The sequence below is a fragment of the Papio anubis genome, chromosome 4 (genome assembly GCF_008728515.1).
Source record: "Papio anubis isolate 15944 chromosome 4, Panubis1.0, whole genome shotgun sequence".
Classification (NCBI taxonomy): Eukaryota; Metazoa; Chordata; class Mammalia; order Primates; family Cercopithecidae; genus Papio; species Papio anubis.
Window position 1 is genome coordinate 136251491 of NC_044979.1, and position 19874 is coordinate 136271364.

General features: G+C 54.0%; 1 protein-coding gene across 4 annotated transcripts in view; it reads left to right on the plus strand.

The window, feature by feature from the left end:
• MLXIPL (MLX interacting protein like) overlaps positions 1 to 19874 on the plus strand; it is a 54278-nt gene that overhangs the window by 24679 nt on the left and 9725 nt on the right. For all 4 annotated transcript variants that reach the window (XM_021935742.2, XM_021935740.2, XM_021935739.2 and 1 more), the window contains exons 2-7: positions 5161 to 5267; positions 14930 to 15012; positions 15181 to 15270; positions 15580 to 15624; positions 16484 to 16685; positions 16828 to 16908. In XM_021935742.2, coding sequence (XP_021791434.2) covers positions 15229 to 15270; positions 15580 to 15624; positions 16484 to 16685; positions 16828 to 16908 — 370 coding nt within the window. In that variant the 5' untranslated portion in view covers positions 5161 to 5267; positions 14930 to 15012; positions 15181 to 15228. The remainder of the gene's footprint in view (positions 1 to 5160; positions 5268 to 14929; positions 15013 to 15180; positions 15271 to 15579; positions 15625 to 16483; positions 16686 to 16827; positions 16909 to 19874) is intronic.

Here is a 19874-nt window from a genome sequence, read left to right on the forward strand (position 1 = left end):
AGGGAGATGGAGGGAGATGGAGGGTTGGCTCAGTACCAGGAGAGCTTCTAGATTTCCGCATTTCGTAGAGGAAAAGCCCTAAGGCTTGAACTGGGACAGTGTTTTCATCTTCAAAGACCCCCAGTTTCAGGGGTTCCCTGGAGAGGAGCAGATTACAGAGATTGAGTGTCCCAGGGCACGGACTGTATGGGAAGAGACAGTAAGGCAGAGAGTTCAGAAGGTGGTGGGAAGAATGACCAGCTTGACCCAGGGACCCGCCTGAACCAGGGACCAGCCTGACCCAGAGACCAGCCTGCAGAGGCCTGGCAGGGTTTCACCCTCCACAGGGTAGCGTGGGCAGAGGGAGGATCGAGGAGGCCGTGTTCCGTGGCTCCATGGGTGGAAGCCCCAGGGAGGCAGTTTCTAGAAGCTTCAAGGAAGCACTTGTTCATGGTCAGAGCTGGCTAGCTTTAGGAAGAGGGGGCCTCGAGGGTGCAGGGGAGCAAACAGGACCTGGTTAGGTGGCAGTCTAAAAGGAATTCCTGAAAGGTGGGCGGTGGACAGCTGAACCTGGAGTTTTCTCCACTCTCTCTCTCTGAGTCTGAGTTGTCTTCTCCTTCTTCTTGTTTATTTATTTATTTATTTTTGGAGACGGAGTCTCACTCTGTTGCCCAGGCTGGAGTGCAGTGGCATGATCTCAGCTCACCACAACCTCCGTCTCCTGAGTTCAAGCAGTTCTCATGCCTCAGCCTCCAGAGTAGATTACAGGAATGTGCCACCATCCCCAGCTAATTTTTTTATTTTCAGTAGAGACAAGGTTTCATCATGTTGGCCAGGCTGGTCTCGAACTCCTGACCTCAAGTGATCTGCCCACCTCGGCCTCCCAAAGTGCTGGGATTACAGGTATGAGCCATTGCGTCCTACCTTTTTCTTTCTTTCTTTTTTTTTTTTTTTTTTCAAGACAGAGTCTCGCTGTGTCGCCCAGGCTGGAGTGCAGTGGTGCTATCGCGGAGCTCACTGCAACCTGCACCCCATGGGTTTAAGCAATTCTCTGCCTCAGCCTCCCGAGCAGCTGGGATTACAGGCGCCCGCCACCACGCCTGGCTATTTTTGTTTGTTTGTTTATTTGTTTGTTTTTTGGTAGAGATGGGGTTTCACCATGTTGGCCAGGCTGGTCTTGAACTCCTGACCTTGTGATCCACCCGTCTCGGCCTCCCAAAGTGCTGGGATTACAGGCATGAGCCACCGGGCCCAGCCCTTTTCTTCTTTTAATAGTCTTTTTTGCTGTTGTTGCTGTTTGTTTGTTGTTGAGACAGAGTTTCGCTGTGACGCCCAGGCTGGAGTGCAGTGGCATGATCTCAGCTCACTGCAACCTCTGCCTCCCGGGTTCAGGTGGTTCTCCTGCCTCAGCCTTCCGAGTAGTTGGGATTATAGGCACGTGCCACCATGCCCGGCTAATTTTTGTATTTTTAGTAGAGACAGGGTTTCTCCATGTTGGCCAGGCTGGTCTTGAACTCCTTACCTCAGGTGATTCGCCCTCCTCGGCCTCCCAAAGTGCCATCACACCCGCCCCTTTTAATAGTTTTAAATAGAGATGAGGTCTCACTGTGTTGCCCAGCTGGTCCTGAACTCCTGGGTTCAAGCAATCCTCTCCCCTCAGCCTCCCAAAGTGCTGAGATTACAGACCTGAGCCACTGCTCCCCATCAGACTTTTCTATTGGTCATAAGAAGTTGTTTGTTTTTTTATGAGTCGGGTTCTCACTCTGTTGCCCAGGCTGGAGTGCAGTGGCGTGATTACAGCTCACTTCAACCTTGAACTCCTGGGCTCAAGTGATCTTCCCACTGTAGCCTCCTGAGTAGCTGGGACTAGAGGTGTGCACCACCATGCCCGGCTAACTTTTTTTTTATTTTATTTTATTTTTTATTTTTGAGATGGAGACTCACTCTGTTGCCCAGGCTGGAGTTCAATGGCACCATCTTGGCTCACTGCAACCTCCACCTCCTGGGTTCAAGCAATTCTTCTTGCCTCAGCCTCCCGAGTAGCTGGGATTACAACTGCCTGCCACCACTATGCCTGGCTGATTTTTTGTATTTTTAGTAGAGATGGAGTTTCACCACGTTGGCTAGGCTGATCTCGAACTCCTGACCTCAGGTGACCCACCCACCTCGGCCTCCCAAAGTGCTGGGGGGATTATAGGCATGAGCCACTGCACCTGGCCCCAGCTAACTTTTAAACTGTAGAAACAGGCTCTCACTATGTTGCCCAGGCTGATCTCAAACTCCTGGCCTCCTACAGTCCTCCTGCCTCGGCCTTCCAAAGTGCTGGGATTACAGGTGTGAGCCATATCCAGCCAGTCGTAAAAAGTTCTTGAACCCTGCTTTAGGCTCTTGCTCCAGGCCGAGTCTCTTCTCTCATAGCCCCAACTCCTTTTCTTCCTCCTGGGCTTGGATATTGTCACTGTCACATCTCCTCTAACCCTGCCTGGGCCATGAACATCATAACCTTAGCAAGGAAGGGGGAGGGAAGGCAGGCAGGTCGAGGGTGCAACACGGGGTGATCAGAATGGGCTGGGAGGTTGCTGGGATACTGACAAGGACCACAGACTCAGGAGTCCCCCACCAGGTGCCACAGAAGAAGCTGGCCCAGGAGGTAGCAGAGTCTCCCCCCACCCCCCACCCCCATGTCTTCCTACTAAACAGATGGTGTTTATCTAATTCCCAGAGGGAGGGGGCCAGCCAGTGGCCCAGGGAGCTGGGCTGTGTATCTTATTTGGGTAATGAGGCCTGTTGTCCCTGGTGGGGAGGGGGCAGTCCCTCACCCCCACCCCAAAGCAAACACAGGAGCTTGGAGACCAGGGAGGAGAGAGGGCCCAATGACCAATGCACTCAAGGGGAAAGAGGCTGCAGAGTCAGACTGGCTCCCACCCATGTTTCACCCCCAGAATGCAGGAAAAACCGCTGGAGGAAGCAGGCATGGTTTTCTGAAAGACTAAACCTTGGGGGCCAGGCGCGGTGGCTTACGCCTGTCATCCCAGCACTTTGGGAGGCCAAGGTGGGCGGGGCACTTGAGGTCAGGAGTTCGAAACCAACCAGGCCAACATGGTGAAACCCCGTCTCTACTAAAAATAGAAAAATGAGCTGGGCATCGTGGCATATGTCTATAATCCCAGCTACTCAGGAGGCTGAGGCATTAGAATCACTTGAACCTGGGACATGGAGGTTGCAGTGAGCCAAGATCATGCCACGGCACTCCAGCCTGGGCGGCAGAATGAGGCTCCATCTCAAAAAAAAAAGGCTAAGACTTGGGGCCTCAGCCTTCTCATCTGAGCAAGGGAGAAAAAGGTGTGCTAGAGGGGACTGGTACACAGCCCTGGCTTGTGGATGGAGAGGAGAGAGGGAGGGAGAGACTGGCAGGGGGTCTAAGATCCTGAATGTCTTGGCCTCCTGGGTCAGCTTCCTGGAGGCAGCAGACTTGGCCTGTGCCTAGCAGGACCCTCACCAGTGTAAACTCTTCCATCCAGTGGATTTTTTTTTTTTCCTTCAAGACAGGATCTTGCTCTGTTGCCCAGGCTGGAGTGCAGTGGCGTGATCATAGCTCACTGTAGCCTCAAACTCCTGGGCTGAAGAGATCCTCTGACCTCTGCCTCCCTAGTAGCTAGGACTACAGGCGCATGCCGCCACCCCCGGCTAATTAAAAAAAATTTTTTAGAGATGGGGTCTTGCTATGCTGCCCAGGCTAGTCTCAAACTCCTGGGCTCAAGCAATCCTCCCGCCTTGGCCTCCCGAAGTGGTGGGATTACAGCCGTGAGCTACCGCACCCAGCCCACCCTGTGGATTTGATGGACAGCTAAGGTTAGAGTGAGGGTGCTCTGTCTCCACGGATACCATTCCTCAGTCCTGGCTGTCTTCCTTTGGGATCTGCTGGTTCATTGTCTTCTGCAGAGCCCTGAGAAGAGCACACGTTCTCGCTGAGTCCAGGTTGCCATCCTGGGAATCTGGGCATGGCAGACACCAAAAGGACCGTACGATGAAGGCAGTGACTGCCACTCTCTATAAAGAGACACCCTCGACCAGGCATGGTGGCTCACGTCTGTAATCCCAGCTCTTTGGGAGGCCAAGGTGGGCAGATCACTTGAGGTCAGGAGTTTGAGACCAGCCTGGCCAACATGGTGAAACCCCGTCTTTACTAAAAATACCAAAAAAAATTAGCCAAACATGGCGGCACACACCTGTAATCCCAGCTACTCAGGAGGCTGAGACACGAGAATTGTTTGAATCCGGGAGACGGAGGTGGCAGTGAGCTGAGATCCCACCACTGCACTCCAGCCTGGATGACAGACTGAGACTCCGTCCTAAAAACAAAACAAAACAAAACACAGAGGCTCCCTCTCTACCAGGCAAACCATGGCCATCCCCTTTGCCTCTCCTGTGCCTAAGGAGGCTTGAGTGACCTCGGACCGGCCCCTTTCCTCCCTGACTTTCAAGAAGTTCTTTTTTTTTTTTTTTTTTTTTGAGACGGAATTTCACTCTTGTTGCCCAGGCTGGAGTGTGGTGCAAACTTGGCTCACTGCAACCTCCGCCTCCCAGGCTCAAGCAATTATCCTGCCTCAGCCTCCTGAGTAGCTGGGATTACAGGTGTGCGCCACCACACCCAGCTAATTTTGTACTTTTAGTAGAGACAGGGTTTCACTATGTTAGACTAGGCTGGTCTCGAACTCCTGACCTCAGGCAATCCACCCTCCTTGGCCTCCCAAAGTTCTGGGATGACAGGCATGAGCCACCATGCCCAGCCCAGGAAGGTCATTTCTTATTCTCTTAAGTAAGAAATGGGCTTGAGCACTGTCCCCAGGCAGGCTCCAAGACACACCTGTGAGGCCACTGGACATCGCTGTTCCCAGGGCCGAGCTGATCCACAGGTTTCAGTGTGGCTTTTGTTCTGTAGTAGACTGACAAACAGGTCTCCCCAGGGAACACAGGGGCCACTGGTGGGAGTCTGGAAGGGGATTTTGAAGGTCTGACTCTCCAGGTAGGAATTTCAGGCAGGTTGGGTTGGGGGGGCCAGATTTGGAGGGTCCCCTCGAATGCCAACCATAGATGGATGCCAAGTGCATGGGGAATGTGGGGACCAGCCTCTGCGGCAGCACCGGATCTCCCTAACCTCACTCCTCTCCCCTTTGACAGTGGCAAGCTGGTGTCTCCCAAGTGGAAGAATTTCAAAGGCCTCAAGCTGCTCTGCAGGGACAAGATCCGCCTGAACAACGCCATCTGGAGGGCCTGGTATATCCAGTGTGAGTGGGCACCAGCAGCCTCCCCAGCCGGGAGGGACCGCCCCCTCCAACCCTCCTGCCAGACGGTTCTACATGGTGGCTGCCCAGGAAAACCCCCAGGGCCCTGAAGGCCAGCACTAGCAGAGTTCTGCCAACTTTTTTTTTTTTTTTTTTTTTTTTTTTGAGACATAGTCTTGCTCTGTTGCCCAAGTTGGAGTGCAGTGGTGCCATCTCGGCTCACTGCAACTTCCGCCTCCTGGGTTCAAGCCATTCTCCTGCCTCAGTCTCCCAAGTAGCTGGGACTGCAGGCACCCACCACCATGCCCAGCTAATTTTTGTATTTTTAGTAGAGACAGGGTTTCTCCATGTTGGCCAGGCTGGTCTCGAACTCCTGACCTCAAGTGATCTGCCCACCTTGGTCTCCCAAAGTGCTGGGATTACAGGCGTGAGCCACCATGCCCTACCCTGACAGCCTTTTAGGGGGAGACCAGGCCCCCAGCACCAGGACTCCTGAACAGCTCCTGACCTCCAGGGGGTCTCGGGAAATGTGTCCCAAAGGGTGCTTTCCACTGTGAAGCTGGGCACAGCAGAGGTCACCCCTCAGTAGCACTAGGGTAGGCTGAGATTTGGGGTACAGTTCAAAGCCCATTTTGCATCCCATTAGCATAGTCGAGTGCCTTGAATGCCAGGGTAAAAAGGGCCATTAGACACTAGCGGGGCCAACTGCATCACTTTGTAAATGGAGAAACTGAGGATCCCGCATGGGTCTCCACCAGCCTTTCATTGAAGTCCTTCCTGAATATCCAGTAGGTGCCCACCATGGAGAATTGGGCAGAGGGGATCCAGAGAGGCCATGCCATCTAGTGGAAGGAACTCTGGACTTAGAGTTGCCCAGAGCTAGTTCCTCCACCCCATCTCTGCCCCTTGCTGGCTGTGTGACTTCAGGCTAGTTGCCTACCCTCTCTGAACCTGCTTCCTTATCTATAAAAACGAAGCCATGGTGGCTCACACCTATAATCCCAGCACTTGGGGAGGCCAAGGTGGGCGGATCATGAGGTCAGGAGATCGAGACCATCCTGGCTAACACGGTGAAACCCCTGTGTCTACTGAAAATACAAAAAATTAGCCGAGTGTGGTGGCGGGCACCTGTAGTCCCAGCTACTAGGGAGGCTGAGGCAGGAGAATGGCGTGAACCTGGGAGGTGAAGATTGCAGTGAGCGGAGATTACACCACTGCACTCCAGCCTGGGTGACAGAGCGAGACTCTGTCTAAAAAAAAAAAATGAGGCCAATAGTCCTACCTTTCCTTTCATGGTTGGTATGGAGACAACCCCTATTCAAGGGTGTTGCCGCTAAGTTGGTGTCCAATACATGATGTACCCTTGAGGAGGTCACATTCATTTGGGAACACCCCACTCCCCATGGCAGGGCAGCAGAGGCAGAGAGGACTTGGATCCATCAGCCCTGTGTTGGGACCTTATCCAGCTCAGGTTCTGCTGCAGGATCAAAGGCTGCACTGAGCTGGGAATGCAAAGCCCTGGAGAGACCACACGCAGTAGTCTCTGTCCTCGCCCCACTGGATTTCATCCAAGCAGGGAGAGGGTGTGTTTTCTGGTTTCCATTTACCTACATGCCAGGCACTTTCGTAAATCACCTTATTTAAGGCTTCCTAGCAACCCTGGGAGATAGGTTTTATTACCACCATTTTATGGATGAGCAACTGAGGCTCAGAAGGCAAGTGACGTATTCAGGTTCACAGAGCGTAAAAGAAGCAGAGCTGCGGCTGACTGGAAGTCCACAGTTCCCCGACTCCAAATTGTGTGTGGGGGAATGTTTTGTTTTGTTTTGTTTTCTTTTCTTTTCTTTTTTTTTTGAGACGGAGTCTCACTCTGTCACCCAGGCTGGAGTGCAGTGGCCGGATCTCAGCTCACTGCAAGCTCCGCCTCCCGGGTTTACGCCATTCTCCTGCCTCAGCCTCCCGAGTAGCTGGGACTACAGGCGCCCGCCACCTCGCCCGGCTAATTTTTTTTGTATTTTAGTAGAGACGGGGTTTCACCGTGTTAGCCAGGAAGGTCTCGATCTCCTGACCTCGTGATCCGCCCATCTCGGCCTCCAAAGGTGCTGGGATTACAGGCTTGAGCCACCGCGCCCGGCGTTTGTTTTGTTTTTTAATATGAAATTTCGTTCATGTCGCCCATACTGGAGTGCAGTGGTGTGATCTTGGCTCACTGCAACCTCCATCTCCTGGGTTTAAAAGATTCTCCTGCCCAATGGCGTAAACCTGGGAGGCGGAGCTTGCAGTGAGCTGAGATCCGGCCACTGTACTCCAGCCTGGGCGACAGAGCGAGACTCCATCTCAAAAAAAAAAAAAAAAAGATTCTCCTGCCTCAGCCTCTTGCACCGCTCCTGGGGCAAGAAGGACTTTCCAATTTGTATTGTTTCGTGTTGTTTGTTTACTTCCCTTATCTGTCCCGCTAAACTGTGGGCACCAAGTAGCTGGGATTACATGCGCCTGCCAAATTTTGTATTTTTAGTGGAGACAGGGTTTCACCATGTTGGCCAGGCTGGTCTCGAACTCCTGACCTCAGGTGATCTGCCCGCCTCAGCCTCCCAAAGTGCTGGGATTATAGGCGTGAGCCACCACACCCAGCCTACAGAAGAAATTTCTGATGACAGTTGAGGCATGATGTCACCCGGGGTCCTCACCCAGACACACTGGTCTCCAGCTATTGTACAAGTTGCTGGAAGGACCTCAGGTTCGGAATCAGACAGAGTGAGGTTTCAGTCAAGCCCTAGCACGCCCTACCTGTGTGGGCTTGGCAAAGTCTCCAGCCTCCCAGAGCGTAAGCTTGCAAAGCTTGTGAAGATGGGAATGAGAGGTCCTATTTGTTTTTTCTTGGTTTTCTTTTTTTGAAACAGTCTTGCTCTGTCACCCATGCTGGAGTGCAATGGCACGATCTCAGCTCACTGCAACCTTCACCTCCCAGTTCAAGCAACTATTGTGCCTCAGCCTCCCAAGTAGCTGGGACTACGGGCGCCTGCCACCATGCCTAGCTAATTTTTGTATTTTTAGTAGAGACGGGGTTTCGCCATGTTGCCCAGGCTGGTCTTGAATTCCTGGCCGCAAGTGATCTGCCCACCTCGGCCTCCCAAAGTGCTGGGATTACAGGCACGAGCCACTGCGCCTGGCTAATAGGTCCTATTTCTGAGGTTCACTGAGTTTTCAGTGAGATCATCCGTATCTCACTGTCATAGTCATAGCAGCACGTGACACACATACAACAAATGTCAAGACCCCTCCTCCTCCCTAAACGCCAAAGGTTTGAAGGTGGGCTTCATGGGAGCGGGGAGGAGAGGGGCTGCTTGGCTCGATGTCCCTAATGTCTCACCTTAGGGCTCAAGCAAGAAGGGCCCGGCCACCCCCTGCAGGCTCCTAGCCTCTAAGATCCTTCCTTTCGTGATCCAACAGTCATTCTGCCACACTCTGAAATTGTCTTGGTTTCCTGGGAGCTCCCCGGCACTTTGCACCGCTCCTGGGGCAAGAAGGACTTTCCACTTTACATTGTCTCGTGGTGTTTGTTTACTTTCCTTATCTCTCCCACTAAGCTGTGGGCACCCTGCCTGATTCATCCATGTGTCCTGTCCCAGTATCTGTCCCAGCATAGGTGCAAAGGGTTAGGCGGCTGAATGAAGGGATGAACTTATCGGTGTTAAACAAAGCCTGCCCCAGCCCCCAGGAAGGCACAGCCTTTCCATGAGAAACAGTCCAGAGCGTGGGGTCGCTGGGCTGGGGAGGGGAGAACCACTCCGCCCTGACTCTCTGGAAGCCCTGGACAAACTTTTTTTTTCTTTTCTTTTCTTTTCTTTTTTTTTTTTTTTTTTGAGACGGAGTCTCACTCTGTTGCCCAGGCTGGAGTGCAATGGTGCGATCTTGGCTCGCTGCAACCTCCGCCTCCCGGGTTCAAGCGATTCTCCTGCCTCAGCCTCCTGAGTAGCTGGGACTACAGGTGCACGCCACCATGCCCAGCTAATTTTTTGTATTTTCAGTAGAGACAGGGTTTCTCCATGTTGGTCAGGCTGGTCTCGAGCTCCCAACCTCAGGTGATCTGCCCACCTCGGCCTCCCAAACTGCTGGGATTACGGGCGTGAGCCACCGCGCCTGGCCTAACAAACTTTTTTAATTTTATTTTTTGAGACGGGGTCTCGCTTTTTCACCCAAGCTGGAGTGCAGTGAAGCCAACATAGCTCACTGCGGCCTCCGATTCCTGGGCTCAAGCAATTCCCCCACCTCAGCCTCCCTAGTAGCTGGGACTACAGGCATGCGCCCCCACACCCAGCTATTTTTTATTTTTAATTTTTTGTAGGGGCAGGGTCTCACTAGGTTGCTCAGGCTGGTCTCAAACTCCTGGCCTCAAGCAGTCCTCTCAGTTCAGCCGCCCAAAATGTTAGGGTTACAGGCATGAGCCACTACACCGTACCAGGACAAATTTCATCTTTGCTGGTGTTTATTTCCTCATCTGGAAAGCCAGGGGCAGACACGCTTTGAGACCCTCCTTCCTTATCTAGCCCCCTGGGAGTCTATGCACCCAAGGACCCATCCCTTTGTTTTCTGTCCAAGCTGGGCTCAGAAACTAGGACAAAACCCCTCCTTCAATCCTATGAGTGTCCATTTTGGAGAATGCTTTTTTTTTTTTGAGACAGTCTCACTCTGTCACCCAGGCTGGGGTGCAGTGGTGCAGTCTTGGCTCACTGCAACCTCTGCCTCCCGTGTTCAAGCAATTCTCATGCCTCAGCCTCCCAAGTAGCTGGGATTATGGGCATGCACCACCATGCCTGGCTAATTTCTGTATTTTTAGTAGAGATGGGGGTCTCACTATGTTGCCCAGGCTGGTCTTGAACTCCTGGTTCAAGTGGTCCACCCACCTTAGCCTCCCAAAGTGCTGGGATTACAGGTGTGAGCCACCGCGCCCGGCAGATTCTGGAGAGTGTTCTTTAGGACAGAACTTTGTAAATGATGCTAAAAAGCCCTAGTACATTTCATGTTCCAGTGGTCCCCCTTCCTCTGTGTCCTCGTTTGTCCCAGAGGAAGTTGGCTGGGGCAGGAAGGGTCAGCAGCTGTTCTCTTTGTCAGAGCAGCCAGGGAAAGTCTCAGGTTGCCTCTAAGTAGACCAGCTGCGTGTCAAGCTCTGTGCCAAAGGCAGGAGCTGCTTTTATTCCCTGTCGCAAGGTGAGCATGTAAAGACCTGACAAGCCAGGGTGAAGAGGAGGTGGGCAGAGCTGTGGGCTTTGGGAGGCAGGAAGGCTTCCTGGAGGAGGTGCTATCCTGAATTATGGACAGAGGAGGGAAGGTAAGCGGGGCTTCCCTGTAGAATAAGACCAGAAGGGCTGGATGTGGCGGCTCACGCCTGTAATCCCAGCACTTTAGGAGGCCCAGGTGGGCAGATCACTTGAGGTCAGGAATTGGAGGCCAGCCTGGCCAACATGGAGAAACCCCATCTCTACTAAAAATACAAAAATTAGTGGGACGTGGTGGCACATGCCTGTAATCCCCGCTACTAGGGGAGCTGAGGCAGGAGTATTGCTTGAACCCAGAAGGCAAAGGTTGCAGTGAGCCAAGATCAGGCCACTGCACTCCAGCCTGGGTGACAGAGTGAGACTTCATTTCTTTTTTTTTTTTTTTTTTTTGAGGCGGAGTCTCGCTCTGTCGCCCAGGCTGGAGTGCAGTGGCGCGATCTCGGCTCACTGCAAGCTCCGCCTCCCAGGTTCCCGCCATTCTCCTGCCTCAGCCTCCCGAGTAGCTGGGACTACAGGCGCCGCCACCACGCCCGGCTAGTTTTTTGTATTTTTAGTAGAGACGGGGTTTCACTGTGTTAGCCAGGATGGTCTCGATCTCCTGACCTCGTGATCCGCCCGTCTCGGCCTCCCAAAGTGCTGGGATTACAGGCTTGAGCCACCGCGCCCGGCCGAGACTTCATTTCAAAAAAAAAAAAAAAAAAGGTGGGCTATGTGACTTCAAGGTGAGGTGTATAAAGGAGATAGGGAGGCCGGGTGTGGTGACTCACGCCTGTAATTCCAGCATTTTGGGAGGCCGAGGCAGGTGGATCGCCTGAGCTCAGGAGATCAAGAGCAGCCTGGGCAACATGGCGAAACCCCGTCTCTACCAAAACTACAAAAAACCAGCCGGGCATGGTGGCACATGCCTGTAGTCCCAGCTACTCGGGAGGCTGAAGTGGGAGGATCACTTGAGCCTGGGAGGTGGAGGCTGCAGTGAGCCAAGGCCGTAGCACTGTACCACTGCTCTCCAACTTGGGTGACAAGAGTGAGACCCCGTCTCAAAAAAAGGAGACGAGGAGCTGGGAGAAGCAAGTGGTGGCCCAGTCATGAGGAGGGGGAGGGGCTTGAAAGCCAAGCCAAGGAGTGTGGACTTTGTCCCAGAGGCAGTAGGGAGACATGGAGGGTTCCAGACCTGAACTGCACTTTAGAAATAATTGACCTGGCTGCAACTGGAAGATGAGCTTAGCGTGTAAAGCTGGAGTCAGGGAGGTCCCTGTGAGAAATGACACCAGGCCAGGGGGTGACACAGTGAGAGAGGATGGAGGGGAGGGGACAGTGGGAGAAATGTCACAGATCCTATGAGATTGAGACTTTTTATCTCAATCAGACCTGGAATATAATAGTCAGACCTCGAATGCTGGGAGTCAGTGGGGTTTTTGTGGCAAGTTTTGGGACATCCTAGGGAGGGTCCTCAGGCAGCTGGATATGAGGCTAGAGCAGGAAAGGGCCAGAGTGAGAGAGGCTGCGGGGTGGGCATTGCAAAGGAGTCCGTGAAAAGTGGTCAGGGGCTGGGCGTGGTGGCTCACGCCTGCAATCCCAGCACTTTGGGAGGCTGAAGCAGTCAGATCGCTTGAGCCCGGGAGTTTGAGAACAGCCTGGGCAACATGGTAAAACTATGTTGAATTTTTTAAAGAATTCACAAGTTAGCTGGGTGCAGTGACATATGCCTGTAGTCCCAGCTACCCTGGAGGCTGAGGTGGGAGGATCACTGGCACCCAGGACGTGGAGATTGAAGTGACCCAAAATCCCTGCCACTGCACTCCAGCCTGGGCAACAGATTGAGTCTTTGTCTCAAGCACACACACACACACACACACACACACACATACACACACACACCAGCCTGGGCAACAGATTGAGTCCTTGTCTCAACACCACACCACCACCACACACTCCACACACACACAAAGAGTAGCTGGACAACAGATTGAGTCCTTGCTTATCTCCAATGGCACCACCACCACCACACACACACACACACACCCCAGCCTGGGCAACAGATTGAGTCCTTGTCTCAAACACACACACACATACACACACCAGCCTGGGCAACAGATTGAGTCCTTGTCTCAAGCACACACACACACACACACACACACAAAACCAGCCTGGGCAACAGATTGAGTCCTTATCTCAAGCGCGCGGCCACACACACACACACACACCCCAGCCTGGGCAACAGATTGAGTCCTTGTCTCAAACACACACACACACACACACACACACACACACACACACACACACACCAGCCTGGGCAAAAGATTGAGTCCTTGTCTCAAGCACACACACACACACACATACACAAAGTGGCCAGGGCCTGGTGCGGTGGCTGACACCTGTAATCCCAGCACTTTGGGAGGCTGAGGTGGGAGATCATTTGAGGTCAGGAGTTTGAGACCAGCCTGACCAATATGGTGAAACCATGTCTCTATTGAAAATACAAAAATTAGCCAGGCGTAGTGACGCCTGCCTGTAATCGCAGCTACTTGGGAGGCTGAGGCAGGAGAATCGCTTGAACCCGGGAGGTGGAGGTTGCAGTGAGCTGAGATCGTGGCACTGTACTCCAGCCTGGGCAACAAGAGCAAAATGTCATCTCAAAAAAAAAAAAAAAGTGGACAGGGAAGCTAGGAGATAAAGAAAAGCCTGGTGAGCCCAGGAATTCGAGGCCAGTCCAGGCAATATAGTGTGACCCTGTCTCTACCAAAAAATTAAAAATAACAATAATAAAAAAGAAGAGGCCAGGCACAGTGGCTCATGCCTGTAATCCCAATACCTTGGGAGGCCAAGGCAAGAGGATTCCTTGAGCTCAGGAGTTCGAGACCAGCCTGGGCAACACAGGGAGACCCTGTCTCTACAGATAATTTAAAAATTAGCCAGACATGGTGGTGTACGCCAGAGGCTGAGGCAGGAGGATCGCTTGAGCCCAGGAGGTGAAGCCTTCAGTGAGCTATGATTGCACCACTGCACTCTGGCCTGGGCAACAGAGCAAGACCCTGTTTCAGAAAAAACAACAAAAACAAAAAAGAGCCTGGAATGTGTGTTGGGGCCAAGGGCAAGAGCCTGGGGAGAGGTCAGGATTGGAGACTGGGAGGGGAGGTGGAGGCCTGGAAGAGGACGCAGGTTGGTGATCAGAAGTGAACCAAGGGTGGTTCTCTGCAATGAAAGTGGGTAGTGCCAAGCCTCCTGAGGCAGAGGACCCAAGGCTCTAGGCCCCTGGCCTCCCGGTCTAACCAAGACTTTCTTTTTTTCTTTCTTTTTTTTTTTGAGATGGATTCTTCCTCTGTCACCAGACTGGAGTGCAGTGGTGTGATCTCACTGCAACCTCCACCACCCCTTGGGTTCAAGCAATTCTCCTGCCTCAGCCTCCTGAGTAGCTGGGACTACAGGCATGCGCCACCATGCCCGGCTAATTTTTTGTTGTTGTTGTTGAGACGGAGTCTCGCTCTGTCACCCAGGCTGGAGTGCAGTGGCCGGATCTCAGCTCACTGCAAGCTCCGCCTCCTGAGTTCACGCCATTCTCCTGCCTCAGCCTCCCAAGTAGCTGGGACTACAGGCGCCTGCCACCTCGCCCAGCTAGTTTTTTGTATTTTTTTTAGTAGAGACGGGGTTTCACTGTGTTAGCCAGGATGGTCTCGATCTCCTGACCTCGTGATCCGCCCGTCTTGGCCTCCCAAAGTGCTGGGATTACAGGCGTGAGCCACCGCGCCCGGCCCTAACTGGGACTTTCTGGAGGCAGCTCGCTCTCTGTGGTCTATGGTCCCACAATCCATTCAGCAGTCTTTGCCAGTGTACCTACGGGGCTCCAGAGGGACCCAGAGAAGGTGTGGGAGATTGCATTCACAGTGCCCCCTAGAAGAGGAACAGGCTGGGTGCAGTGGTTCAAGCCTGTAATCCCAGCACTTTGGAAGGCTGAGGCAGGTGGATCACCTGAGGTCAGCAGTTCAAGACCAGCCTGGCCAACATGGTGAAATCCCGTCTCTACCAAAAATACAAAAATTAGCTGGGCCTGGTGGTGGGTGCCTGTAGTCCCAGCTACTCAGGAGGCTGAGGCAGGAGAATCGCCTGAACCCGGGAGGCGGAGGTTGCAGTGAGCCGAGATCGCGCCACTGCACTCCAGCGTGGGCAACAAGAGTGAAACTCCATCTCAAAAAAAAAAAAACAAAAAAAGATCTAGGAGGTTATCGCATCCGCATCCTCCGAGAAGACTTCCTGGAGGAGGCAGCATGGGCACTTAATCTGAACGTCCAAGGCCAAGCAGGATTTCGTAGGGTGTCACTTGAGTCCCAGTCCCCTGGGATGAGGTGGGGGATGAGGAAGCTGGGTGCCCCTAACCTGGCCCCCTTCTCTCAGATGTGGAGCGGAGGAAGAGCCCCGTGTGTGGCTTCGTGACCCCCCTGCAGGGGCCTGAGGCTGATGCGCACCGGAAACCGGAGGTAGCTGGGTTCTGGACCGCCTGCCCACCTGCTCGCCTGCCCACCCACAAGACCAGCCCCTGCCTCCTGTAGCCTTGCGCTGGGCAGACAGGGATGGGGTGAAGGGTGGGAGATGGGTGTGCGGTGCTCCCCTCCCTACTGATCCCCCTCCCCCGGCCCCCACCCCAGGCCGTGGTCCTGGAGGGGAACTACTGGAAGCGGCGCATCGAGGTGGTGATGCGGGAATACCACAAGTGGCGCATCTACTACAAGAAGCGGGTCAGTGGCGGGGCCCAGGGAGGCCCCAGAGCTTTCACCTGCGGCTGCCGGCTACTGCCCGCCTCGGAAGATCCCGGGAAAGGGGATCCTGACCCCCCAGCTTGCGCCCCTCGGGCCCTCCATTCAGTCCCGAGCCGACAGCGCCACCATGTGGCCACAGGGCCTCCTAACAGCCTCCTTACCTGGGGTTCGGGGGAGCTCCTAATGGGAAATGGGGGATCTCACTGCTTGTGAGTAGGAGAGACTTTTGGGGGGAAGTGATGGAGGGTGGGCAAGGGATCCGGTGTCCAGCTCTGTGTGTCCCTGCAGCTCCGTAAGTCCAGCAGGGAAGAGGACCTCCTGGCCCCTAAGCAGGTGGGTGCTCTGTAAGTCCAGCAGGGAAGCGCATCTCTTCGCCCCCCAAGTAGGAGGCAGAGAGTTGAAAGCTTCCGCCTGCGTGGGCAGGACAGTGGCTGGGCGTGAGGGTGGGATGTGGGACGTGACTGCCGTCCTGTGGTTCATTTGTTGAGCTCTTTTCTTTTTGGGGGATGGGGGTGCGGTGGTGAGAAGACCCCAGGTCATTGAGCAAGTGGTGGGAGGTATGGGAGAACAGACGGACCAGGCCGGGAGCAGTGACTCATGTCTGTCATCTCGGCACTTTGGGAGGCCGAGGCGGGTGGATCACCTGAGGTCAGGAGTTCGAGACCAGCCTGGCCAACATGGTGAAACCCCATCTCCACTAAAAATACAAAAATTAGCCGGGCATGGTGGCGCATGCCTGCAATCTCAGCTACTCGAGAGGCTGAGGCAGGAGAATCATTTGAACCTGGGAGGTGGAGTTTGCAGTGAGCTGAGATCACGCCACTGCACACCAGCCTGGGCAACAGAGACTCCGTCTAAAAAAAAAAAAAAAAGAAAAGAAAAAGAAAAAGAAAACAAACAAAAACAAAACAGAGGGACCAAAGAACTGGGGTCCCAGACAGGAAAAAATCTAAAGGGCAGGAGGGGGACTCCTGTATCTGCATCCTGGTCTGTCTCCTGGGGGAAGTTCTTAGAGGCCAATGGAGTGATCCTGGCCTTTCAAGCAGCTAGCCAGGACCACTAGGGAAAGGTGACAGAGGTGTGCACAGACAAACCCTCTGTCCTGCTGACCACTTGACCCTGGAGAGGGGTGATATGGAAGTTCGGGACAGTGGGAGCTCTTCAGCGGCTGCTGACGGCTCTGTCTCCCTAGGCGGAAGGCGGGTGGCCGCCGCCGGAGCAATGGTGCAAACAGCTCTTCTCCAGTGTGGTCCCCGTGCTGCTGGGGGACCCAGAGGAGGAGCCGGGTGGGCGGCAGCTCCTGGACCTCAATTGCTTTTTGTCCGACATCTCGGACACTCTCTTCACCATGACTCAGTCTGGCCCTTCGTCCCTGCAGCTGCCGCCTGAGGATGGTGAGGGTCTGAGAAGGGGCAGGGGAGAGGGGTGAAGGCCTGTGAGATTCCAGGAGGCCAAGGGAGGGATGGCTGGGGATGAGGTTGGAGACCCCCACTCCTCCCTGCCTGCTACTGCTGATGTCACCACTGCTGCCTCTAGCCTACGTCGGCAATGCTGACATGATCCAGCCGGACCTGACGCCACTGCAGCCAAGCCTGGATGACTTCATGGACATCTCAGGTGGGGCGAGCCCCTCCCCAGGTGGGGTGGATGGGCAGGGTCCCTGTGAGAAAGGCCGATGAGTCTATCCCAGGCCCCTCTGGGGGAGCAGATAGTCTGGGTGATTTCTTTTTTTTTTTTTTTTTTTTGAGATGGTGTCTGACTCTATCACCCAGGTTGGAGTGCAGTGATGCTCTAACTCTTGCCTCCCCAGACTCAAGAGTAGTCCTCCCACCTCCAGCCTCCCGGTAGCTGGGACTACAGGTGTGCACCACCACACCCACGACCATTTTTTTTTTGTATTTTTGGTAGAGATGGGGTTTCACCGTGTTGCCCAGGCTGGTCCCAAACTCCGGAGTTCAAGCCATCCCCTTGCCTTGGCCTCCCAAAGTGCTGGGATTACAGGCATGAGCCACCATGCCTAGAAGGTCTGGGTGGTTTCTGAGGGGTCTTCCTGGTCTTTTGTACAGCTGGTGTGGCCTCCAGTGAGGGCAGGGCCCAAGACAGTACCTGGCCAGGGAACCAGGGGCTCCCAAGAAAGCAGTGAATGCCGGGACCCTCTCAGGGGAGAGAACTTTGAGTTATTTGGGTCTATTTATTTTTCACACAATGCATTTTAAAACTATTTGCTAGGCCGGGTGTGGTGGCTCACACCGGTAATCCCAGCACTTTTGGGAGGCCGAGTCGGGCAGATCACCTGAGGTCAGGAGTTCGAGACCAACCTGACCAACATGGTGAAACCCCGTCTCTACTAAAAATACTAAAATTAGCTGGGCGTGGTGGCAGGCGCCTGTGATCCCAGCTACTCAGGAGGCTGAGACAGGAGAATCGCTTGAACCTGGGAGGCAGAGGTTGCAGTGAGCCAAGATTGCACCACAGCACTCCAGCCTGGGCAATAGAGCAAGACTGTCTCAAAAAAAATAAAAATAAAAAAGACCGGGCATGGTGGCTCACGCCTATAATCCCAGCACTTTGGGAGGCCAAGGCGGGCAGATCACGAGGTCAGGAGATCAAGACCATCCTGGCTAACACGGTGAAACCCCGTCTCTAATAAAATACAAAAAAAATTAGCCAGGTGTGGTGGCGGGCACCTGTAGTCCCAGCTACTAGGGAGGCTAAGGCAGGAGAATGGCGTGAACCTGGGAGGTGGAGCTTGCAGTGAGCCAAGATCATGCCACTCCAGTCTGGGCAACAGAGCAAGACTCCATCTCAAAAAAACAATAAAAAATAAAAATAAAAAATAAAACTATTTACTAGAGGACATTTCAACCATGCACACACTAGTAGAGAAAGTAGTTCAGCAAAAAAACTCCCAAGTCACCATCACTGATGTCATCGACTTATCAACTCTTGGCCAGTCATCTTTTATTTTTCTCTTTTCTTTTTTTGAGAAGGAGTCTCACTCTGTTGCCCAGGCTGGAGTGCAGTGGCACAATCACAGCTCACTGCAGCCTCAACCTCCCAGGCTCAAGTGATCCTCCCACCTCAGCCTCCCGAGTAGCTGAGACCACAGGCACGCACCCCTATGCCTGGCTAATTTTTTTTTTTTGAAGAGACAGGGCCTCCCTGTATTGTCCAGGCTGGTCTAGAACTCCTGGGCTCAAGAGATCCTCCCACCTCAGCCTCCCAAAGTGCTGGGATTACAGGTGTGTGCCACCATGCCCAGTGTTATTTTAAAGAAAATCCCAGGCATCATATCTTGTAAAGCTTTTTTTTTTTTTTTTTGAGACAGAGTCTTACTCTGTCACCCAGGCTGGAGTGTAATGGCTCCATCTTGGCTCACTGCAACCTCTGCCTCCCGGGTTCAAGTGATTCTTGTGCCTCAGCCTCCCGAGTAGCTGGGATTACAGGCTCATGCCACCATGCCCAGCTAATTTTTGTATTTTTAGTAGAGAGGGGGTTTTGCCATGTTAGCCAGGCTGGTCTTGAACTCCTGACCTTAAGTGATCCTCCCATCTCAGCCTCCCAAAGTGCTGGGATTACGGGTATGAGCCACCACGCCTGGCCTAAAGCAGTTTTTCTAAGTCATGAGTGTCCCTGTCTCCCTCTCCTGACCCCAGGGCCACCAAGTTACTGATTCCTCTGTCCTCCCAGAGATGCTCCTGGCGGTGGAAGCACATGTGGACAATTGTCTTTGTTTTCACAACTGACTTTCCAAGCGGCCTTCCTCACTCAGCCGTAGGTCTTGCAGGTTATTGCCGATAGCCACACATTTAGGGGTCCCGGGAGCTATGTGCAGGCCAGGTAGAAGATCCAGGCTCAGCCCATCTCACTGAAGCCCCTGGGGACAGCAAGAGGGTCCCTGGGATAAAGGCTTCATCTTAGTGATCTCCTAATTCCTTCCCCACGGGATCCTGGGCCTGTCAATCAAGAGGTGGAGGCCTATGGGGCGGGGACTAGGGAATGAGGAACCACCCCCACCCCTGCTCCAGCCCTGGGCGGGGGTGGGGGCTGCCCGGGGGCAGAAGTGTGCATGGCAGTGCCCTGGGAGCAGGCCAGCCTGGGAGGGCAGCGGCCCTGTCTGGGCACAGAGCGCCCGGCCACAGGTAGGAGCCCAGCCACCCCGACCTGGGGTCTGGGCAAGACCAGCAGGGACTGGGGCTAGGAGGCGATTTCTGGCAGACCTGGGTGGCTGCTGGTGCGTGGGGGGACAAGTGTGGGCCACACAGAGGAGGTGGCTTGTGTGGCCCTCTCATATCAAACATCCCGTGTACCCAGAGGGCAGAGCGCAATGGTACCACCAAGACAGCAGCTCTCGTTGCCCCCAAGAGCCTCCCACTGGGGAGGCCCAGCTGGAAACCCAGGGAGGGGACCAGAACTCTATGGAGGCAGGAGGCTTGGTGAGCGGGGCTCAGGGAGGCAGCCAGAGGCAGAGGAGCTCAGGGAGGGGATGGCAGGTCAGGTCCATGGAGGGGACAGAGGCTAGGGAGGGACTTGGGCCCTGGTGAGCAGCTTGGGCTGGGAAGAATCTTCTCTCAAGGCAGGGT